The 17,906-nt window shown below is 57.4% G+C and overlaps 1 protein-coding gene across 1 annotated transcript in view; it reads left to right on the top strand.

Moving 5' to 3' along the window:
• The window catches only part of MYO18B (myosin XVIIIB), a 57,508-nt gene that overhangs the window by 2,250 nt on the left and 37,352 nt on the right, over window positions 1–17,906 (top strand). Inside the window, exons 4-21 of the mRNA XM_064393053.1 lie at window positions 209–489; window positions 583–1,806; window positions 2,028–2,094; window positions 2,230–2,342; window positions 2,440–2,616; window positions 3,595–3,793; window positions 4,591–4,733; window positions 5,651–5,751; window positions 6,147–6,210; window positions 7,424–7,568; window positions 11,594–11,758; window positions 12,313–12,403; window positions 13,276–13,468; window positions 14,091–14,171; window positions 15,130–15,280; window positions 15,401–15,560; window positions 16,204–16,387; window positions 17,437–17,629. Of these exons, the coding sequence (XP_064249123.1) occupies window positions 209–489; window positions 583–1,806; window positions 2,028–2,094; window positions 2,230–2,342; window positions 2,440–2,616; window positions 3,595–3,793; window positions 4,591–4,733; window positions 5,651–5,751; window positions 6,147–6,210; window positions 7,424–7,568; window positions 11,594–11,758; window positions 12,313–12,403; window positions 13,276–13,468; window positions 14,091–14,171; window positions 15,130–15,280; window positions 15,401–15,560; window positions 16,204–16,387; window positions 17,437–17,629 (3,732 nt within the window). The remainder of the gene's footprint in view (window positions 1–208; window positions 490–582; window positions 1,807–2,027; window positions 2,095–2,229; window positions 2,343–2,439; window positions 2,617–3,594; window positions 3,794–4,590; window positions 4,734–5,650; window positions 5,752–6,146; window positions 6,211–7,423; window positions 7,569–11,593; window positions 11,759–12,312; window positions 12,404–13,275; window positions 13,469–14,090; window positions 14,172–15,129; window positions 15,281–15,400; window positions 15,561–16,203; window positions 16,388–17,436; window positions 17,630–17,906) is intronic.

Below are 17,906 nucleotides of genomic sequence, written 5' to 3'. Positions count from 1 at the left end.
GAGCTGCTTCTTGCCTGGTTGCAGCCAGGACGGTTCCTGCGGTGGCCACGCCGGGGCTGCTGGCACAGAGCAGAGCTGGCACAGAGCAGAGCTGGCACAGAGCAGAGCTGGCAGCACACGTGGGCTCCTGCTGCGCCAGCCCTCAGGGGCTGCACCGATCTGGGCGCTTCTCTCTGGGCTTTTCTTCTCGGTGCTTCTGCTCCCACAGCATCCCTGACCCAGCCTGGTGCCGCAGGGTCTCAGCCGGAGCAGGGTGCCCTGCTGCCACTAAGAGGCTGTGCTGGCTCCTGTCCCCGTGCCTGCCCTGTGACCCAGCTCTGCTCCCAACCCCAGATTCGTGACGAGGACCGGGGGCCACCCCCGTCTGCACCCCCCCTGCTCCTGTCGGTCATCCCCGGCGGGTTCATCAAGCAGCTGGTGCGGGAGACCGAGCAGGAGGCCAAGGCGGCGCGGCGGAGGAAGGAGAGCAGGCTGGGCACCAAGGAGGAGGTGAGCACTGAGCGACCTCACACAGCACCGGGCAGCTGGGTGTCCCCAGGTGTCCCCGGGTGTCACAGCAGGCTCCTCTCCTTTGCTTGGCAGCCCGCAGGGAAGGACGGAGAGAGCCGAGGAGGGGCGGCCAGCGAGGGGCCACTGCGGAACGGGCTGAAGGCAGAGGGGCAGGGGGGCAAGGGGGTCACTGCCCCCCCTCACAAGGAGCTGCCCCCTGTGCTGGGGACTGTCCCCAGCAAGACCCCAGCCCCTGCGCCTGGTCCAGCAGCGCCTGCCCCCAAACCGGCAGAGACACCCCCCAAAAAAGCAGAAACATCCCCCAAAACGGCAGCACCTGCCCTTAAACTGGCAGAGACACCCCCAAAAAGAGCAGAAACACCCCCCAAAACGGCCACACCTGCCCCCAAACCGGCACAGACACCCCCAAAACGAGCAGAGACCCTCTGCAAAGCAGCAGAGACATCGAAACCAGCAGAAACATCCCCCAAAACAGCAGAGGCTTCTACCAAACCATCAGAGACCACCCCCAAACCATCAGAGACTACCCCCAAAGCAGCAGAGACCCCTCACCCTGGGGCTCCCAAGGTGGGAAAGCTACCGTGGCTCAGGAAGAACCCCAAGGACTCCTTCCCGGGGGGCAGCCCCCCAGCTCCAGCTCCTGCACCCAGCCAGGGCCTTCAGCGTGGCAGCAAAATTCCAGTGAAAGAAGGGGACACAGTCAAGGGGACAGTCCCTGAGAGCACCAAGGAGAAGGGGACAATCCCTGAGAGCACCAAGGAGAAGGGGACAATCCCTGAGAGCAGCAAGAAGGAGAAGGGGACAATCCCTGAGAGCACCAAGGAGAAGGGGACAATCCCTGAGAGCATCAAGAAGGAGAAGGGGACAATCCCTGAGAGCAGCAAGAAGGAGAAGGGGACACCCCTGAGGCACGAGGAGCCCCCAGCCAAGGTGAAAGCCCAGAGGGAGCTGCTGTCAGCCAGGAAAGAGCCAGAGAAGATGAAGAAAGATGTTGGAGGTGACAAGAAGGAGCCAAGGGAGATCAAAAAGCCTGAAAAAGCCACAAACAAGTCAGAGGGTCTCAAGGGGGAGCCGGGAGGAATCCAAGAGAAGTCCACAGATGTGGGAAAAGAGGTGGGGAAGGTGAAGGAAGAGCTGGGAAAGGGTAAAGAGATGCTGAAAGAGAGCAAAGGGATTGGCAAGAGCACAGACAAGGACCAGGCTAAAGAAACATCAGGAGGGAGCAAAGAGATGAGCAAGAGCATGGAAAAGGAGCAGGATAAAGAGGCATCAAGGGAGAGCACGGACAAGGACCAGGTGATGTGTCAGGGGTTATCTGGGTTTTGGGGCACTGGTGCAGTTTTCTGGTTCCATCCAGCTCCTCCCTTTCCCGTGGGCTGAGCTGGGGCTGGTGGGATGACAAACCCAGGCCTGGATGGGCAGGGCTGTGGAAATGTCCCTGTCCGTGGGGCAAAGGCAGTTTGCTCGGCTCAGTTTTCCCCCTGCTCCTGCCCCATTCCCCTCTGTGCTCCCCCCAGGCTCCGAGGGACGTGTGGTACGAGGCAGAGAAGGTGTGGCTGATCCAGCAGGACGGCTTCACCCTCGGTAACTCTCCCTGCTCTGCCCTGGGTGGGGAGCAGAGCCGGCTGTGCCCCGGTGGGTCGGGGCTGGCTTTGGCCCCTGGCACACCCCACACCGGCTCTGCCCGGCTTCCCCCACGCTCAGCAGCCTCTCCTTCAGCCACACAGCTGAAACCAGACGTGGGGACCCCGGAGCTGCCGGCAGGAAGGGTCAGGGTGCGCCGGGACGAGGATGGCACTGTCACCGAGGTGGACGAGGACAGCGTGCAGAGGGTGAGCCCCTTCCCCGGGCTGGGCGTGCAGGGACAGTGCCAGGGCTGTGCCCAAGGTGTCGCGGTGCCAGCACACAGTGCCTCTCTCCCTTCCCCAGACCAACCCCCCCAGCCTGGACCAGGCCGAGGATCTGGCCACGCTCGTCAGCCTCAACGAGTGCAGCGTCCTGAACACGCTGCGGCAGCGCTTCCGAGCCCGCCTGCCCTGCACCTACGCGGGGCCCAGCCTGGTGGCCATCGCCGCCGGCCCCGAGCCCGCCCACGGCGCCGGGAAGGTGAGAGAAGGGACTGGGACAGCGGGATCCCCCGTGGGAAGCGGCCACCAACCCTCCTGGGGACAGTGGCGGAGGGCGACGGGCGCGGCGGGGCCGGCAGGTGGCACCGTGGGACTGTCACAGTGCGGGGACATTTGGGACCGGGATGCTCTGGGGACATTTGGGACCGGGGATGCTCAGGGGACATTTGGGGCTGGGGATGCTCAGGGGAAATTCAGGACCAGGGATGCTCAGGGGACATTTGGGATCGGGGATGCTCCGGGTAAATTCGGGACTGGGGATGTTCTGAGGACATTTAGGACCGGGGATGCTCTGGGGACACTCGGGACTGGGGATGCTCAGGGGACATTTGGGACCGGGGATGCTCTGGGGACGTTTGGGACCGGGGATGCTGTGGGGAAATTCGGGACCGGGGATGCTCTGGGGACATTTGGGACAGGGGATGCTATGGGGACGTTTGGGACCGGGGATGCCCTGGGGAAAATCAGAACCGGGGATGCTCTGGGGACATTTGGGACCGGGGATGCTCTGGGTAAATTCGGGACTGAGGATTCCCGGGGGACGTTTGGGACCGAGGATGCTCTGGGGACATTTGGGGACTTGGGATGCTCTGGGGACATTTGGGACCGAAGATTCCCTGGGGACATTTGGAACCGGGGATGCTCAGGGGACATTCAGGACTATGGTTGCTGTGGGAACATTTGGGACTGGGAATACTCTCGGGACTTCTGGGGACTTGGGATGCTCTGGGAACACTCGGGACCAGGCATGTTTTGGGAAGAGGATGCTCTGAAGATCCTGATGGCCAGGAATGCTCTGGGAGTGCTTGGTCTTGGGGCTGGGGGAGCTCTGAGGACTCAGACCCGGGAGGTTCTGCACCCTGGGGAGAAACCATCACCCTGAGTGCGAACCCCTTCAGGATTTTCTCCGTGAGAAGCCTGTTTGGGACGTGCTCTGTCACCCTCTCCCTGCCCGCAGGTTCCCAGGGGGAAGCGGGACAACCTCCCCCCACACATCTGCTCGCTGGCACACAGAGCCTACAGGAACCTGCTGCTGCAGAGGCACGACCAGGCCATCATCCCCCTGGGGCACAGCGGGGCCGGCAGGACCCGCTGCTGCCAGAGAGCCCTGGAGTACCTGGTGGGCACGGCGGGCAGCCTGGACGGCAGGGTGTCAGGTATGGGCAGGGAGAGAGGTGTGGGCAGGTGAGAGGTGTGGGCAGGGTGTCAGGTGTGGGCAGGGAGAGAGGTGTGGGCAGGGATGGCACTGGGTGCTCGGTGCTGGGCAGAGGCAGCACACAGAGCCTGTGCAGGCTGGGGGCACACAGCCACACAAAAACCTGGATTTGTGTCCCCTGAGGTGGCTCTTAAACAGCCTGTGCAGGCTGGGGGCACACAGCCACGCAAACACCTGGATTTGTGTCCCCTGGGATGGCTCCTAAGAGCCTGTGCAGGTTGGGGACACACAGCCACGCAAACACCTGGATTTGTGTCCCTTGAGGTGGCTCCTAAGCAGTCTGAGCAGGCTGGGGACACACAGACACAAAAAAACCCTGGATTTGTGTCCCCTGGGATGGCTCCTAAGCAGCCGGTATGGCCTCGAGTGCCACTGTCCCCATCCCAGACTCAACAGATTTGCTGCTTTGATCAACAGCAGCGGGAGGGAATTACTCGAGTGACTCTTTCCCACCTGCTCGGGTTACTGGTGACGTGGCTTCAGAGGGCAGGGTTGGATTTCGGAGCTCTCTCGGGTACACTGTGCTCTTGCAAAGGGCTGAGGGACAGCCTGGAACAGACTGGGCAGGCTGGCACGTCCCCTTCCTGCCAGTGTACACCCAGTGTGGGATGCTGACCCCATGCCCGGGCAGCTCCCCAGGGCTGGGACAGACCCCAGAGGAGCAGGCAGAGGTGAGGCAGGAGGAGACACCTCGAGAGCTGCGGGGTGGCTCAGGGGGCTCTGCTGGTGGTTTTGCAGTGGAGAAGATCCAGGCCATGTTCACAGTCCTGGGAGCCTTTGGGTCGGTGACCACCAGCCACAGCAGCAGCTCCACGCGCTTCTCCATGGTCCTGTCCCTGGATTTCAGTGCCACTGGCCAGGTCACTGCTGCTCACCTCCAGGTACCTGTCACCTGCTGAGATGGCAGGGCTGTGGCTGAAAATGGGGGTCCTTGGGGTGGGGAGGAGCCCCCTGAGCTGCACTTCCCGGCCAGGCTGGGCACGAGGAGCGATGCTCTGCTCCTAAACCAGAGGTGCCCAAATGGCCCCCAAAGAGCAGAAGCTCTGTCAGCAGCGTGGCAGGGTCCCCCAGCCTGTCCCTGTCCCTGGCAGGGAGCTCAGGGCAGTGCTGGGATGAAATGTTGATGAGGAAATGTATAATTCAGCATTTCATTAGCAGCACCTCACGGCCGCCTGGAGCTGAGCCTCAGAGGGCTTTTATCACCGTCAGGGCTCCTATCAAAGGCTCTTTAATCAGAGCTGCCCGTGCCCCGGGCCTTGTCTGAGGGAGGAGGAGGAGGCTGGAGCCTTGTCTGCTCCTGGGGAGCACCAGGGCTCCCCACTGCTGGCCCTGCTCTGCCCTGGCCACCCACGGGGAGCTGGTGCAGGAATGTCCCCGTTAGAACCACCAGAACCACCTTGGCATGGTTCTGTCCATGGGACACGCTGGGGTGGGGATCCCCAGCTCTGCAGACTCATTGCTGGCTCCAGTGCTGGCACTGAACACCTTTGGCAAGGCTGGAGATGAGCTGGGCTTGTCTGGAGCTCAGGCAATGACTTATCCCAATCCTGCAGCATCTTTGCTGGGGCCATGGCTCTGCCCAGACCTCTGGAAGCTCAGAGGGACCGTGGGTGTTGCTTTCATGCACTGGAGTGCTGCTCCTCGATGCCTGGATCGTGATTCAGCTCTTGCTTGCACAGCCCTGGGTGGGAGGAGCAGCGCCCAAACCCAGCTGAGTCCCTGCAGGGAGAAACCCAGCCCCTCCTTGGCAGCTGCCAGGAGCACCTCCCCACGTCCCTGTCCCCTCTTCCCTCCCCAGACCCTGCTGCTGGAGAGGGCCCGCGTTGCCCAGCAGCCCGAAGGAGAGAGCAGCTTCAACGTCTTCCCACTGCTGCTGGCAGGGCTGGACGTGGCAGAGAGGTGGGTGAGACAGCCCAGGCATTCCCCATCCTTTATACCCAAATTCCCTCCATCAGTGGGGTTGTGAGACCCCCTGACAAGAGACTGTGAGAGCAATGGGATCTTTCTGCGTGTAGAGAGATTTCATGAAATGAGAGCATTTCCTGATGCATTTTTGCCCCTCCACTAAAGCTGAAATTGGGGTGATAAATGAGACAGAAATCCCTTTCCCTCTCACTTCTGGCTCCCACCAGGCTGTGTCCCCAGGAGAACGCTCCTGCTGCTCCAGCTGATGTCCCTGCATGTGGCAGTGCTGTGGTGGCCTGTCCCATCCAGGTCCCTCAGAGGGTGGCTGGGGGTGCTGAGGGCAGGCAGGGATGGAGCTTGACTCTCATTTTTTTTGTGATTACTCCCAGGACGATGCTGCACCTGCACCAGGTGGCTGAGAGCAATTCCTTTGGGATCAAGCCGTTCACAAAGGTAGGGAGAGGGAAATGCTGGAGCCTCGTGCCCACCTGAGGGGGGATGCTGCAGGGCACCCCCTTTGTCACCAGCAGCTGGAGGGTGACTTGGAGCCCCTGGTTCCTGGGAGACTCGTGGGGATTCCACTGGGAGCCTGGAGGGGAGGGAGGGGATGTTGGGATGTGAGGAAGGGTCTGCCCAAACAGCCCCCCCAGCACCCCTCTGCTGGGACTGGGGCTGCCCTCCCTGGGATGTGTGCTTGGGATGCCACAGCCACCTTGGCACCAGGTCCTGCTGCTCCAGGGTCACCTACCCTGCATGTTCCCCTGCAGCAGCAACTGCCAGGGGCAAGAGCATCCTTTGGGCAGCCCAGAATGTGAATTTTAGGGGTTAAAGCTCCATGGCTGACTCCCACCTCCAGCCCCTCATTAGTCTGAGCTGTCTGCAGAGCCCTAGCAGATTGTCCCCGAGCCAAAGTGCTGGGATGAATCGCAGCAATTTGCAGTTACATCATCTACTGATGAATCCAATATTCCATCTTCATTAGGGAGCTCCTGCTCCACTTTGAAAGCCAGAGGAACTGACTGCTGAGCTGCAGCTCCAGGGAGGGCACAGCGAGCTCCTCACCCTGCTGGTGCAGCAGACTTGGGCTCAGAGATGGGGTTTTACCCTCCTTTCACAGCTCTGGCCTCTGGGGATTTGCCACCCCAGTTTTCCCTGGTCCCTGCCAGGATGGGGTGCTGCCTGCTGGAGCTGGTGGCTCCTGGCCCCACGGAGCAGCCCCAGCTCAGGGACTGCAGGAGGGGGGTCTGTGGGGGGAGGTGGCAGGTGAGGTCCTGCTGGTGGCTCAGCTCTGGGCAGGAGTGTTTGGTGAGGAGCGAGGGGTCAGGGCTGGATGGGCAGCCTGGGCCCTGGAAGGTGTCCCTGCCATGGCTTGGAAGGAGATGAGCTTTAAGGTCCCTTCCAACCCAAACCACTCGCTGATTCCATGAAATGAAACATCCACCTCCAGCTGCTGCTCTGGAGACACTCATGAAGCGGGAATTTCACATCCTTGTGTGTCAAGGTGATGTACCCAGCTCCTAACAGCAGGCACCCCAGGAGCCTGCCGGTGGCTTCTCCCCTTGCTCCAGATTTTCTGAGGTTTCCTTGCTGTCCTGATGGTTTCTCTCTCCCTTCTGTGGTCACGGTGCCCAGCAGAGGCAGTGACAGTGGCTCTGTCCCCCTGCAGCCCGAGGACAAGCAGAGAGCCTCGGTGGCCTTCTCCCAGCTCCGGGCTGCCATGGGCACGCTGGGCATCACCGCAGAGGAGCAGGCGGCCGTGTGGCGCGTCCTGGCTGGAATTTACCACCTGGGAGCTGCTGGAGCCTGCAAAGGTGAGGGCAATCCCGCCTCTGCTTCCCTCACGCCTTGTGTCTGTGCTTGGAGCGTGTCCTGGCAGGGATCAGTGCTCAGGGATGATGCTCATCCCGAGGCTGCTCCGTTTGTGGTGGCTCCAAGTTCTTCCTTGCTCTTCCTGCATGGTGGGAGGTGGGATGCTGGTGGAGCAGCTCTGTCCTTGCCACATGTGGACAAGGCAGGGGCTGCTGGGTGTTGTGGTATTTTCGGGGTCCCCAGATGAAGGTGGGAAATGATGAATCTGACTCCATGTTCTTAGAAGGCTAATTTATTATTTTATGTTATTATAGTGTGTAAAAGAATGCTATACTAAAACTATACTAAAGAATAGAGAAAGGATACAGACAGAAGGCTAAAAGATAAAGAATCTCATGACTCTCTCTCCAGAGTCTGACACAGCTTGACCGTGACTGGTCATTAAGTTAAAACAATTCACATCTCCAACCACATTCCAAAGCAGCAAAACACAGGAGAAGCAAATGAGGTGATATTGTTTTCCTTTTTCTCTGAGGCTTCTCAGCTTCACAGGAGAAGAATCCTGGGCAAAGAGGATTTTTCAGAGAATATGACAGTGACAGGGTGTCACCTCATGCCAGCTCCTTGGGAAGGACTGGGGTGGGTGTCTCCTTTGTTGTCACGTTGTCCCCAATGACACCATGAAGGGACAGCTTCAGGTAGCAGTAATTTCATCATCTCTTGAGTGTCTACCACAATAACTGAATTATAATAGGCTGAGTCGGGATGAAGATTGTATTTATAGAGACTTTGTTAATACGGACAGGCAGGAATTGCCTTATCCCTTACAAATTATTTTAGGACGTGCTCTAACCCATTTTAGAGGCAGCCACATTGATTTACACCCTTCAATTTATGAGGGCTGCATAAAGGCTGCCATAAACTAAGGCACAGACATTTATAAATGTCTCTGCAACATGTCATAACACATCTTATGGTAATTTATGCCATTAATCATTTATTAATTATTTTAAAAGGATAGACGCTGTCAGGACTTACAGTGAGTTCTCTTTTCTTCTTTTTGTTTCTCTTTCCTCATCTCCATCTATCTTAATGCCATTCCAGCTTTTATAGATGACCCTGTGCTCTCAGACTGATGAGTGTCAGAAGGCTCTTGGCCAAAAAATTTGAGATTCTTTCAGCCCTGTGAGTTTTCAGGAGAGCAGATTTTGGAGACGTGTCTCATTTTGGGAGCGCCCAGCTCAGTGGCAGGTGGAGGGATGGTCACAGGGAGCTTTGCTTTGCTCAGGCTTCCTGCACATTGTGTAAATCAGTCTGGGAGGGAATGGAATGCTGTGCCCAGCAAATGCTGCTCCATTCTCTGAGCAGGAGCAGGATGGGAGTAGCGGATCCGGGCAGGGCTGCAGCTCTGAGCACTCTCTGGTGTGGGATTAACAAGCAGATCATGTCTCAGTGTCGCTCACTCTGGTATTGATTCCCCCACCGTGTGTCAACAAAAGGGGAGAAATGAAAGGAAATATGGATAAAAAATGGATCAAAGCCGGGTGGAGCAAAAGTCTCAGTGGGGGCGACGGCTCTTTTAATGTGGTTAAACCTGTCTCCCGATAGCCATCTCTTCCCTTCCCCTTTCATGCCCTTTGATGTTGTGTATTCCAAATCCTCTCCTTGAAATCTCGCCGAAGGGAGCCTCGGCACTGCTTTTCCAGGGCATTCAGGAGCTCAGCCAGGCACCTCCTCCATCCCCATCCCCAGCCACGGCCCTGGCACGTGTTAAACTGGCCCCGGTGTGGGCTAAAGGCACCTTTCCCCCTTCCCTCCTCACCCGTTCAGTTTGTGCAGGAATAAACCAGGAGGGAATTTCACCACCTCTCCCTGGCTGGGGGTGGAAAATGCATTTGCAGCTACAAAAACGCTGAGAAGAAAAGGCTGAATTTCAAAATCTCCTTCTGCTCCATCCCAGCGTCAGCTCTTCCCGCTGCCTTTGAGATGTATTAGAGCAGCTCTTTTATTAGGAAAGCAGCCTGGCAGCTGGAGGCCAGCAGGGCACCCCGGGCACCATTCACCTGAGTGCTCCAGTCCCTTTGTGGGCTGCAGAAAATCCCCTGGTTTAATTTATTTGCTGTCCCTGTAAGCAGGAGGGAGGTTTGGGGCGCAGCGGGGGCAGCGCTCAGCTCGCTCTCACGCTGTCCTTTTGCTGCCTGATATCAGAATATCAGCATATCAGAATATCAGAATAAAGCTTTGTGGCTCCCAGCTCCCTGTGGGCTTCCCAGCACGCACCTGTAACGGAGGTGGCTGCCATTCCAGCCCTCCTGGTGCTGCCACAGGTGTGTCAGGGGTCACTCCAGACCCCCTGGCACAGCGAGGCTGCTGCAAATCCAGCCTCCAGAACGCCTTTGGATGGAGGAAAACCACAGGGCAGGAGGGCTGGAACCTGCTGCTCAGGTGGGGGACACTGAGCTGCCCCAAACCCTGCAGAGGTCAGGGGGACCAGGGCAGCAGGAGGGACAGGAGCATCCAGACAGCCAGGGGGGGATTTTGGGGTCAGTGAGACCACCAGCAGTAGCCCAGGGTGAGTGCTTGAGCTGCTGTGGCCCCGGGGGTCCTGTACAGACCCAGCCCCATGGCATCATGCCCTGGGAACCCAGGAAACTGGGCATTGAGCAGTTTGGAATTGGGCTGGGGCTGTGGCAAGAGAGGCTGAGCTGTCCCTGTGAGTGCTGAGCCTGCGTTTTCCTTCTGCCTCTCTTAAATATTACCAGGGCCAAAGTAATTCCCTTCAGGAGTTAAAGTCAGCGAGTTTTCCATGGCCACATCACACTCAGGAGAGCCATGTGGGGCTGCTGGTTATAGTTCATGGAGGCTAAAATGGTGCCTGGGGATGCCAGGGCTGAGTGGACCCTCTTGTTTGTCCCAGGGATGTTGGAGTGGGCACTGTGGGATGCTGCAGTGGGCAGTGTGGGGTGCTGCAGTGGGCACTGTGGGGTGCTGGAGCAGTGTGGGATGCTGGAATGGCAGTGTGGGATGCTGGAATGGGCAGTGTGGGATGCTGGAATGGGCAGTGTGGGGTGCTGGAGCAGTGTGGGGTGGTTGAATGGGCAGTTTTGGGTGCAGGAGTGGGCAGTGTGGGATACCAGCCAGGTCTGTGCAGCCACCCCAGCCCCTCCAGCTCCCTGTCAGGCAGAGCTTTTGTGTCTGACAGGAATCAGCGCCCGTCCAGCCAGCTCAGAAAAGAACAAGTGGAAACAGAATAAATCAAAGCCTGGAGTGTTGAGGCAATTCCCCTGCCTGCTCCAGCACAGCCCTTGATGTCGGAGTCCTTCAGTCAGCCCAGAAAATACCGGGGAAGGATCAAAGGGGAAGGGAGAAGGGGGTTGGCTCATGGGTGTGCTGTGAAGCACCCCCAGCCCTCGAGCCCTGCTTTGTGCACCCCCTCAGCCAGGAGTGGGTTCCCCATGGAGCTTCCCGGGATGTGGCCACCTCTCACTCTCCATCCCATGCCCTTTCCTGCCACCAGCTGTGTTTTAAGGGCCCATTTTAGCTGTGAGCCCCCTGAGCTCCTCACCCAGCACCCCAAAGTGCCACCCTGAGGTCTCTGGGTGATTTTGGCTGCTCCTATTTTTGCTCATCCCCCTGTGTTTCTGAGCTGTGCTGCCCAGCTTCCTCCACTGCGCCTTTCTGTAAAAGGATTAATCCTGCAGATGACTTCCCTATTGATTTAAATCATTAAGCTGGAATCGTTATCACCGGCTGTGAGCGATGCCTGCTCGAGGGCAGGAACTGCTGCTCCCGGCCGTGGGGACAGCAAACACTGCTGGGACCCTGAAAGGCGATCCCGGATTTCGAGGGATTGGCTCCTAATCCCATCAGCTCCCACCAGCACATCTGCTGCTTTGCTCTGCCGAACTCTGACGCCCTGCAGTTCGCCCGCTCCCCGAGTCGCCTTTGGACCGCTCTGATTTTGGGGGGGCACCGGGGTGATGCTGAGGCAGGGCTGGCCCTGGCTGAGCCCCGCGCCCCTCCGCAGTTGGCAGGAAGCAGTTCCTGCGGTTCGAGAGCGCCAGCCGCGCTGCCGAGGTGCTGGGCTGCGACGTGGAGGAGCTCGGCAGCGCCGTGTTCAAGCATCACCTGAGGCACATCCTGGCGCAGGTGACAGCGCGGGGCCGGCCCCCGGCAGAGGAGAGCCCGCCAGGTATGACCCGGCATGCCCCGGCCCCTTGATTCGTTTGCTGAATTTAGAGATTTCCCCCGTTTTTCTAGGCAGAGCTCTCAGTATTTAAGCACCTGCGTCCTGCAAGGAGATCTGGATCAGGGATTGTGCTGCTGAGCCGCCAGAAACCTTAAATTATTGTATGGCTCTGATTCATGGAGGCAGATCCGGCATGTGTGAGGTGGGAGGGTGAGATATTGCCTGGATTTCAGGTCAGCCTTCCCACACTCCTTAAAGGCTGGACTTGATGATCTTGGAGGTCTTTTCCAACCTTGATGATTCCATGGTAGCAGCAGAATTCCAGCTGGGCCCTGCCAGTTATCCTGACAAAAGCAAGAACCTGAGGAGGAGACCTTTGACATGGCAATAGAATTCCTTAAATCCACGTGAGGCAGGAGAGGAGCTGGAGGCAGGCCAGGGGATGTGCTGTGGAGATGTGTGGGTTCCCTGCACCACAATCCAGGGAATCCCAGGTCCCACCTCAGCTCTGAACTGGGAAATTAACGTGTTTCCTGCTCTTCCCTTCGCTGTGCCAGGGCCCAAGATGACGGGAGTGGAGTGTGTGGAGGGAATGGCCTCGGGGCTCTACGAGGAGCTCTTTGCTGCTCTGGTCTCGCTCATCAACAGGTACCAAAGAGGAGCTGGGGCTGGGGGTGGCAGCCCCTTCCCCAGGGCATGGAGCATGGCTGATTCCTGCTGGAAAAACAGGCAGCCGTGTGAAAATCCTCATGTGGGAGTGGCGCTGGTACTGCAGAATGCAGGGAGACCCCGATGCAGGGAATGATTGGCATTTGATTCTATCAATCCAGAAGGCTTAAAAATTGCTTTATTAAAGCTATACTATATTATATTAATGTTGTATTATAATTCTACTAAAGAGATACAATACAATACAATACATATATATACACTATATATATTATATATATTATATATATATACACTATACTATAGTATATATATGATATATAGTATAGTATATATATTATATATACTATATATACACACACTATATAGTATATATATATGCACACACACACTATATATATACACTATATATACAGTATATATATATAGTATATCTATACTATATATATATCTCTACTATACTAAAGATACATACCAAAGAAAATCTCCTGACTGTCTCCAGACAGTTAGGTACAGCTTTGACTCAATTGGCTAAGGAAACAAAACAACTTTCACTGGTGTTTAATTAATGCAATTATTTTAGGTAAACAATTTTCTTAACACATTTTAGATGTGTAAAAAAATAATAGGAGTAGAGAACAGAGATAAGAATTGGTGTGGTTTTTTCCTTCTCTCTGTGCTTCTCCAGAAAAATATCTTTGGGAGGTTGTGCCTGCTGCTCTCTGTGAAGAGAGCTGCAGCTACAGCGCTGGCACTCCATGTCCTGTGCTCTGTGGCACTGTGAGGGCACAGCTGGCACCACTCTGCTGCCCGTGGGTAAATCCTGGTGATCTGTGTGTGGCTCTTCCCAGGTCCTTCTCCTCCCAGCACCTCTCCATGGCCTCCATCGCCGTGGTGGACAGCCCTGGCTTCCAGAGCCCGCGGCAGCAGCGGCGCGAGCGGGCGGCCACCTTCGAGGAGCTGTGCCACAACTACGTCCAGGAGAGGCTGCAGGGGCTCTTCTACGAGAAAACCTTCCTGAGGGAGATGGAGAGGTACAGAGAGGTGAGGAGCAGGGCTTGGGAGCTGCTCCCAGCACCCGGGAGTGCCTTTGTGCCCAGGGGTCCCTGTGCCCCGCTGTGGTGTGAGTGAATAACTCAGGGGCTTCACTGGGAGGGCTGCAGCAGAGCTGGGGGAGCTCTGCAAGGAGCAGAAGCCTCTCTCTCCATCCCCTGCCTCAGTTCTGAATCCTCTTGGCTATTTCTGGTGTGCCAGAGCTGCTCTCTTGGCATCTTTGTGGAAGCTGCCATTGTAGGGGGGTTGGAATGAGATGATTTTTCCCAACCCAAACCATTTTGGAATTCTATTATATGCTTGCTCCAGCTCAGGAGACTTTGTGCCTTCTCTTGGCACAGCTGACTTTTTCCTCAGGTGATGAATAATAGAGAATAGAAAGGAAAATGATAAATTATTGCAGAAATAAGCTGTTGAGAAGCCTGGAGGCAGAGATGAACTTATTATAGGCTGGAAGGAGTTACCATAATGTCTCTAGCTCTGAGAAAAGAGCTGAATTCCTATGGTTTAACACAGACATCATCGAGTAAGGATAGATGTGCCCTTCCCTAGTGATGAAGACTTCCAAATGCCATTCCACGACTGAAACAAGCTTTTCAATGATGTTTTCCAGGAAAATGTTGAGGTGTCTTTTGATCTTCCAGAGCGCTCTCCCCTGGCCACGCTGTCCATCATCGACCTGAGCTGCTCCCAGGTACCCTGTGCCCTCTGCACCCTGCTGCTGCAAGCAGTGAGAGCTCCAGAGGCAGAGTGGGGCCCTGTGGAGCATCAGAGCAGCCTGAATTGTTGCAGGGAGGGGGGCACAGCATCCACCAGGGTGTTTTTTGGCTTTTTAAAATATAAACACCCACCCTGACTGAGCTCTGCATTCCATCCTGGGGTGACGGGCTCCTCTGGGACAGTCACTGCTGTGATGGGTGATGTCCAGAGCTGGATCAGGTGGGGAGGGGCTGCTCTGGGCTAGGTGAATTATCGTGGTTTCTGCTGGGCTGTTGGGGTCCACTCCAGCTAGCTATGGACCCTTGCCCACTCCATAATTCATAGATGAAGGTAAAAAATTGAGAAACGCTCTTCTCCACATGGGAAATGTTCTCCTTTATTCCAAGAGACACACCAGAAACCCATGGGAAAAAGACAGCATTCCCTAGTGGCAGGGGAATTTTATATTGGGGACAGAGGAACAGGCCCACAGCCAGTGGGATACAGTGAGGAGAGGCGAGGGTCTCTTCACCCAGGCAGAGACCACCAGAGAGTACTGGGGTGGGTGAGGGAACACCATGTGATGGGGGAAAGGGATAACAACCCATGTGATATAACATGAGCTATACAGTGCAATATAAAAACCACTCTGTGCGAATTCCCAATCACCCAGCGCAAAGCAACAACCAAATAACTATTCAGTGCAACACAACAGCTCGGGGCACAGCTGGAGCAGGGTGTGGGGGTCAGGGTGGGCTGTGGCTGGAGCCCAGAGCCCCCCGTGTCCCTCGGGAGCCGCAGGTGGAGGTGGGAGCAGGGTGTGGGGGGCAGAGCGGGCTGTGTCTGGAGCCCAGAGCCCCCCGTGTCCCTCGGCAGCCGCAGGTGGAGGTGGGAGCAGGGTGTGGGGTCAGGGTGGGCTGTGGCTGGAGCCCAGAGCCCCCCGTGTCCCCCAGCAGCCGCAGGTGCTCCCGGGCAGCCCCGGGGCCGCTCGCCGGGGGCTGCTGTGGATCCTGGACGAGGAGGTGCTGGTGCCAGGCTCCGGGGATGGCACTGCCTTCGAGCGCCTCTGCTCCTACTTCGCCACCAAGGGACCTGACCAGGATGGTGAGTTGGGCTCGGCTTGGCTGCCCAGCCTCTGGCATCACTTTGGCTTTGGGATTTTGGGAGATGTGGATGATTAAACCCCTCACTGTGTTTTTCTCTGGGGTGCTGTGACTGTCCCAGGCGAGGGGCACCTGCGCAGGTGTGAGCAGACGCTGCACTTTGAGATCTGCCACCAGCTGGGCACGGCCCCCGTGCGCTACGACCTCACGGGCTGGGTCAGCAAGGCCAAGTTCAACCTCTCGGCCCAGAATGCCATCCAGGTGCTGGAGAACTCCACGGTGTAAGTGCCAGGAGGTGCCACAGTGTCCTTGGGAGGGGGCTGGGGATGCCCCTGCCCTGGGCTGCAAACCTGCCCCAGCTCTGGAGACAGAGAGGGGAGTGGGGCATCCATTGTATGAACAGGGGGGATTGGTTTCCCAGTGCAAAGAGCAGTGTTAGGTGGGATATACTGGGGAGAATTTCCTGGCTGTGGGGGTGGTAAAGCCCTGTTCCAATTCTGGAAGTGTCCAAGGCCAGGTTGGACAGGGCTTGGAGCAGCCTGGGCTAGTGGAAGGTGTCCCTGCCTGCGGAGGTGCAGCACAAGTCAGAGCTGTGAGGCTTCACCAGCAGCTGCCCGGGTTTTCCCTCTGCTTTGAGCAGCCTTGCAAACAAAATTGGAACTGAAAGGGAACTGAACTGCTGCAGGTGTCAGTGCACACAGGGGGATTTTAACCTTCTGCTAGCATGCTCCTGGCTCAGTCGGTTTGGGCTCCAACCCAGGGAAGCTTTAACAACAGAGAACAGGCTAGGGACTTCTCCCATGCTCCCACCAGGGAGGATGCAGAGGGTGGGGGTGTCCCGGCAGCCCTTCCCGCTCCTCAGAGCAGCACCAGTTTGGGATTTGGTGTGGCAGAGGCCGGGGTGCCAGCGTGTGTGTCCCGCAGAGCCGCGGTCCGGCAGCTGGCGCAGCCGCGGGCGAGCGCTCCGCCGGGCTGCCGCGCCCTGGCCGGGCTGGACGGCCGCTCCCAGCCCGCGCTGCACCGCAACGCCTGCCTCAGGAAAACCTTCGCCAGCAGCTTCGCCGCCGTCAGGAAGAGGTCGGTGTGCGCCCAGATCAAGCTGCAGGCGGTGAGTGCCAGCGCTGGGACACGGCGGTGCGGGCGGGGGGTTGTGGCACGGAGCGTGGTGACACCGCGGGGGGATCTTGCCTTGGCATGGCTCCTTACCGGGGTGCCCGCAGCCCCAGCGGTGAGTGAGCTACTGCCCGTCCCATCAGGGATGTGGCCAGCGGGGAACTGTGCTGCTGTCACTCAGGGAGAGCCACAGGCAAAGAGATCAGGCGTGGGTGGCACAGATCACACAGAGATCACAGATCTCACACAGATCTCACACAGAGCACACACAGATCACAGATCTCACACAGATCACACAGATCTCACACAGAGCACACACAGATCACACACAGATCTCACACAGATCACACACAGATCACAGATCTCACACAGATCACACAGATCTGACACAGAGCACACACAGATCTGACACAGATCTGACACAGATCACACAGAGCACACACACATCGCACACAGACCACACACAGATCTCAAACAGATCTCAGATCACACACAGCTCACACACAATTTCACACAGATCTCACACAGATCACACACAGTTTGCACACAGATCTCACACAGATCTCACACAGATTACACGGGCACCTCGATGCTTTAATCCTCTTAAGTGCTCAGACAGTATCCAGCCCTCTGCGCTGGGCACGTGCCAGGCTCCTGCTGCTCTCACACCTAATTAAGTGTCCAAATTCTCTCAGGAAATGAGGCTCAGGCTCTGCTGAGTCCCTGATCAGACTGTTTTGTGGTCCTGCCTGTCCCTGGCAAACCCCCTCCCCAGCATCCCTCAACCACAATGATTTTTAATCCTTCCAATCCAAATAATTTCATGGTTCTACAAACCCTGGCCATCACCTGAACACGTGGCACATCAGGAGGAAGGGTCCTGCTCACCACTTGTGTTCACCCTCTGACTGATGCTGCTCCCAACTCGGAGCTGACTCCTCCACCTGCCCAGACACCCTGTAGGTGCACAGGGAGCATTTCCCACTGCCAGCACGTGCTAACCCTTTGTCCCCTCCATCCCCACTGACCTCTGCCACCCTCCAGGATGCCCTCACCAACCTTCTCCGGCGGTCCCAGCTGCACTTTGTCCACTGCCTCCTCCCAGGGATGGGCCAGGAAGGGCCGGTCCCTCGGCCCCCAGCGCCACCAGACTCAGCCCCACAGCTGGATGTGGTGGCCCTGAGGACGCAGCTGGAGGGGAGCCAGCTCCTGGATGCCCTGCGCCTCCACCGTGTCGGTACGTCCAGACCCTGCCCCTGCAGCTCCCTGCCCCTGGCTCAGCCCTTCAGCCTTTGCCATCACCTGCTTCTCACCAGCAGGCAAGGAATCCCCCTTCCTTCAGAAATTCCCCATTCAGAAACTCTCCTCCATTTTTATTCCTGCTTTTTGCAGGGGTTCTGAGCCCCTCTCCTGCCTGGGCTCTGTGGCTGCAGCTCCAGTGGAGCTCCCCTTGGAGCATCAGGCTGCACCTGCACTGACCACAGCCACAGCCCATGCCACGGGGACAGGGAGCT

The sequence above is a fragment of the Passer domesticus genome, chromosome 17, assembly GCF_036417665.1.
Source record: "Passer domesticus isolate bPasDom1 chromosome 17, bPasDom1.hap1, whole genome shotgun sequence".
Classification (NCBI taxonomy): Eukaryota; Metazoa; Chordata; class Aves; order Passeriformes; family Passeridae; genus Passer; species Passer domesticus.
Note: the sequence above shows the minus strand (reverse complement) of the source record. Positions and strands in the feature narration are given on the sequence as shown.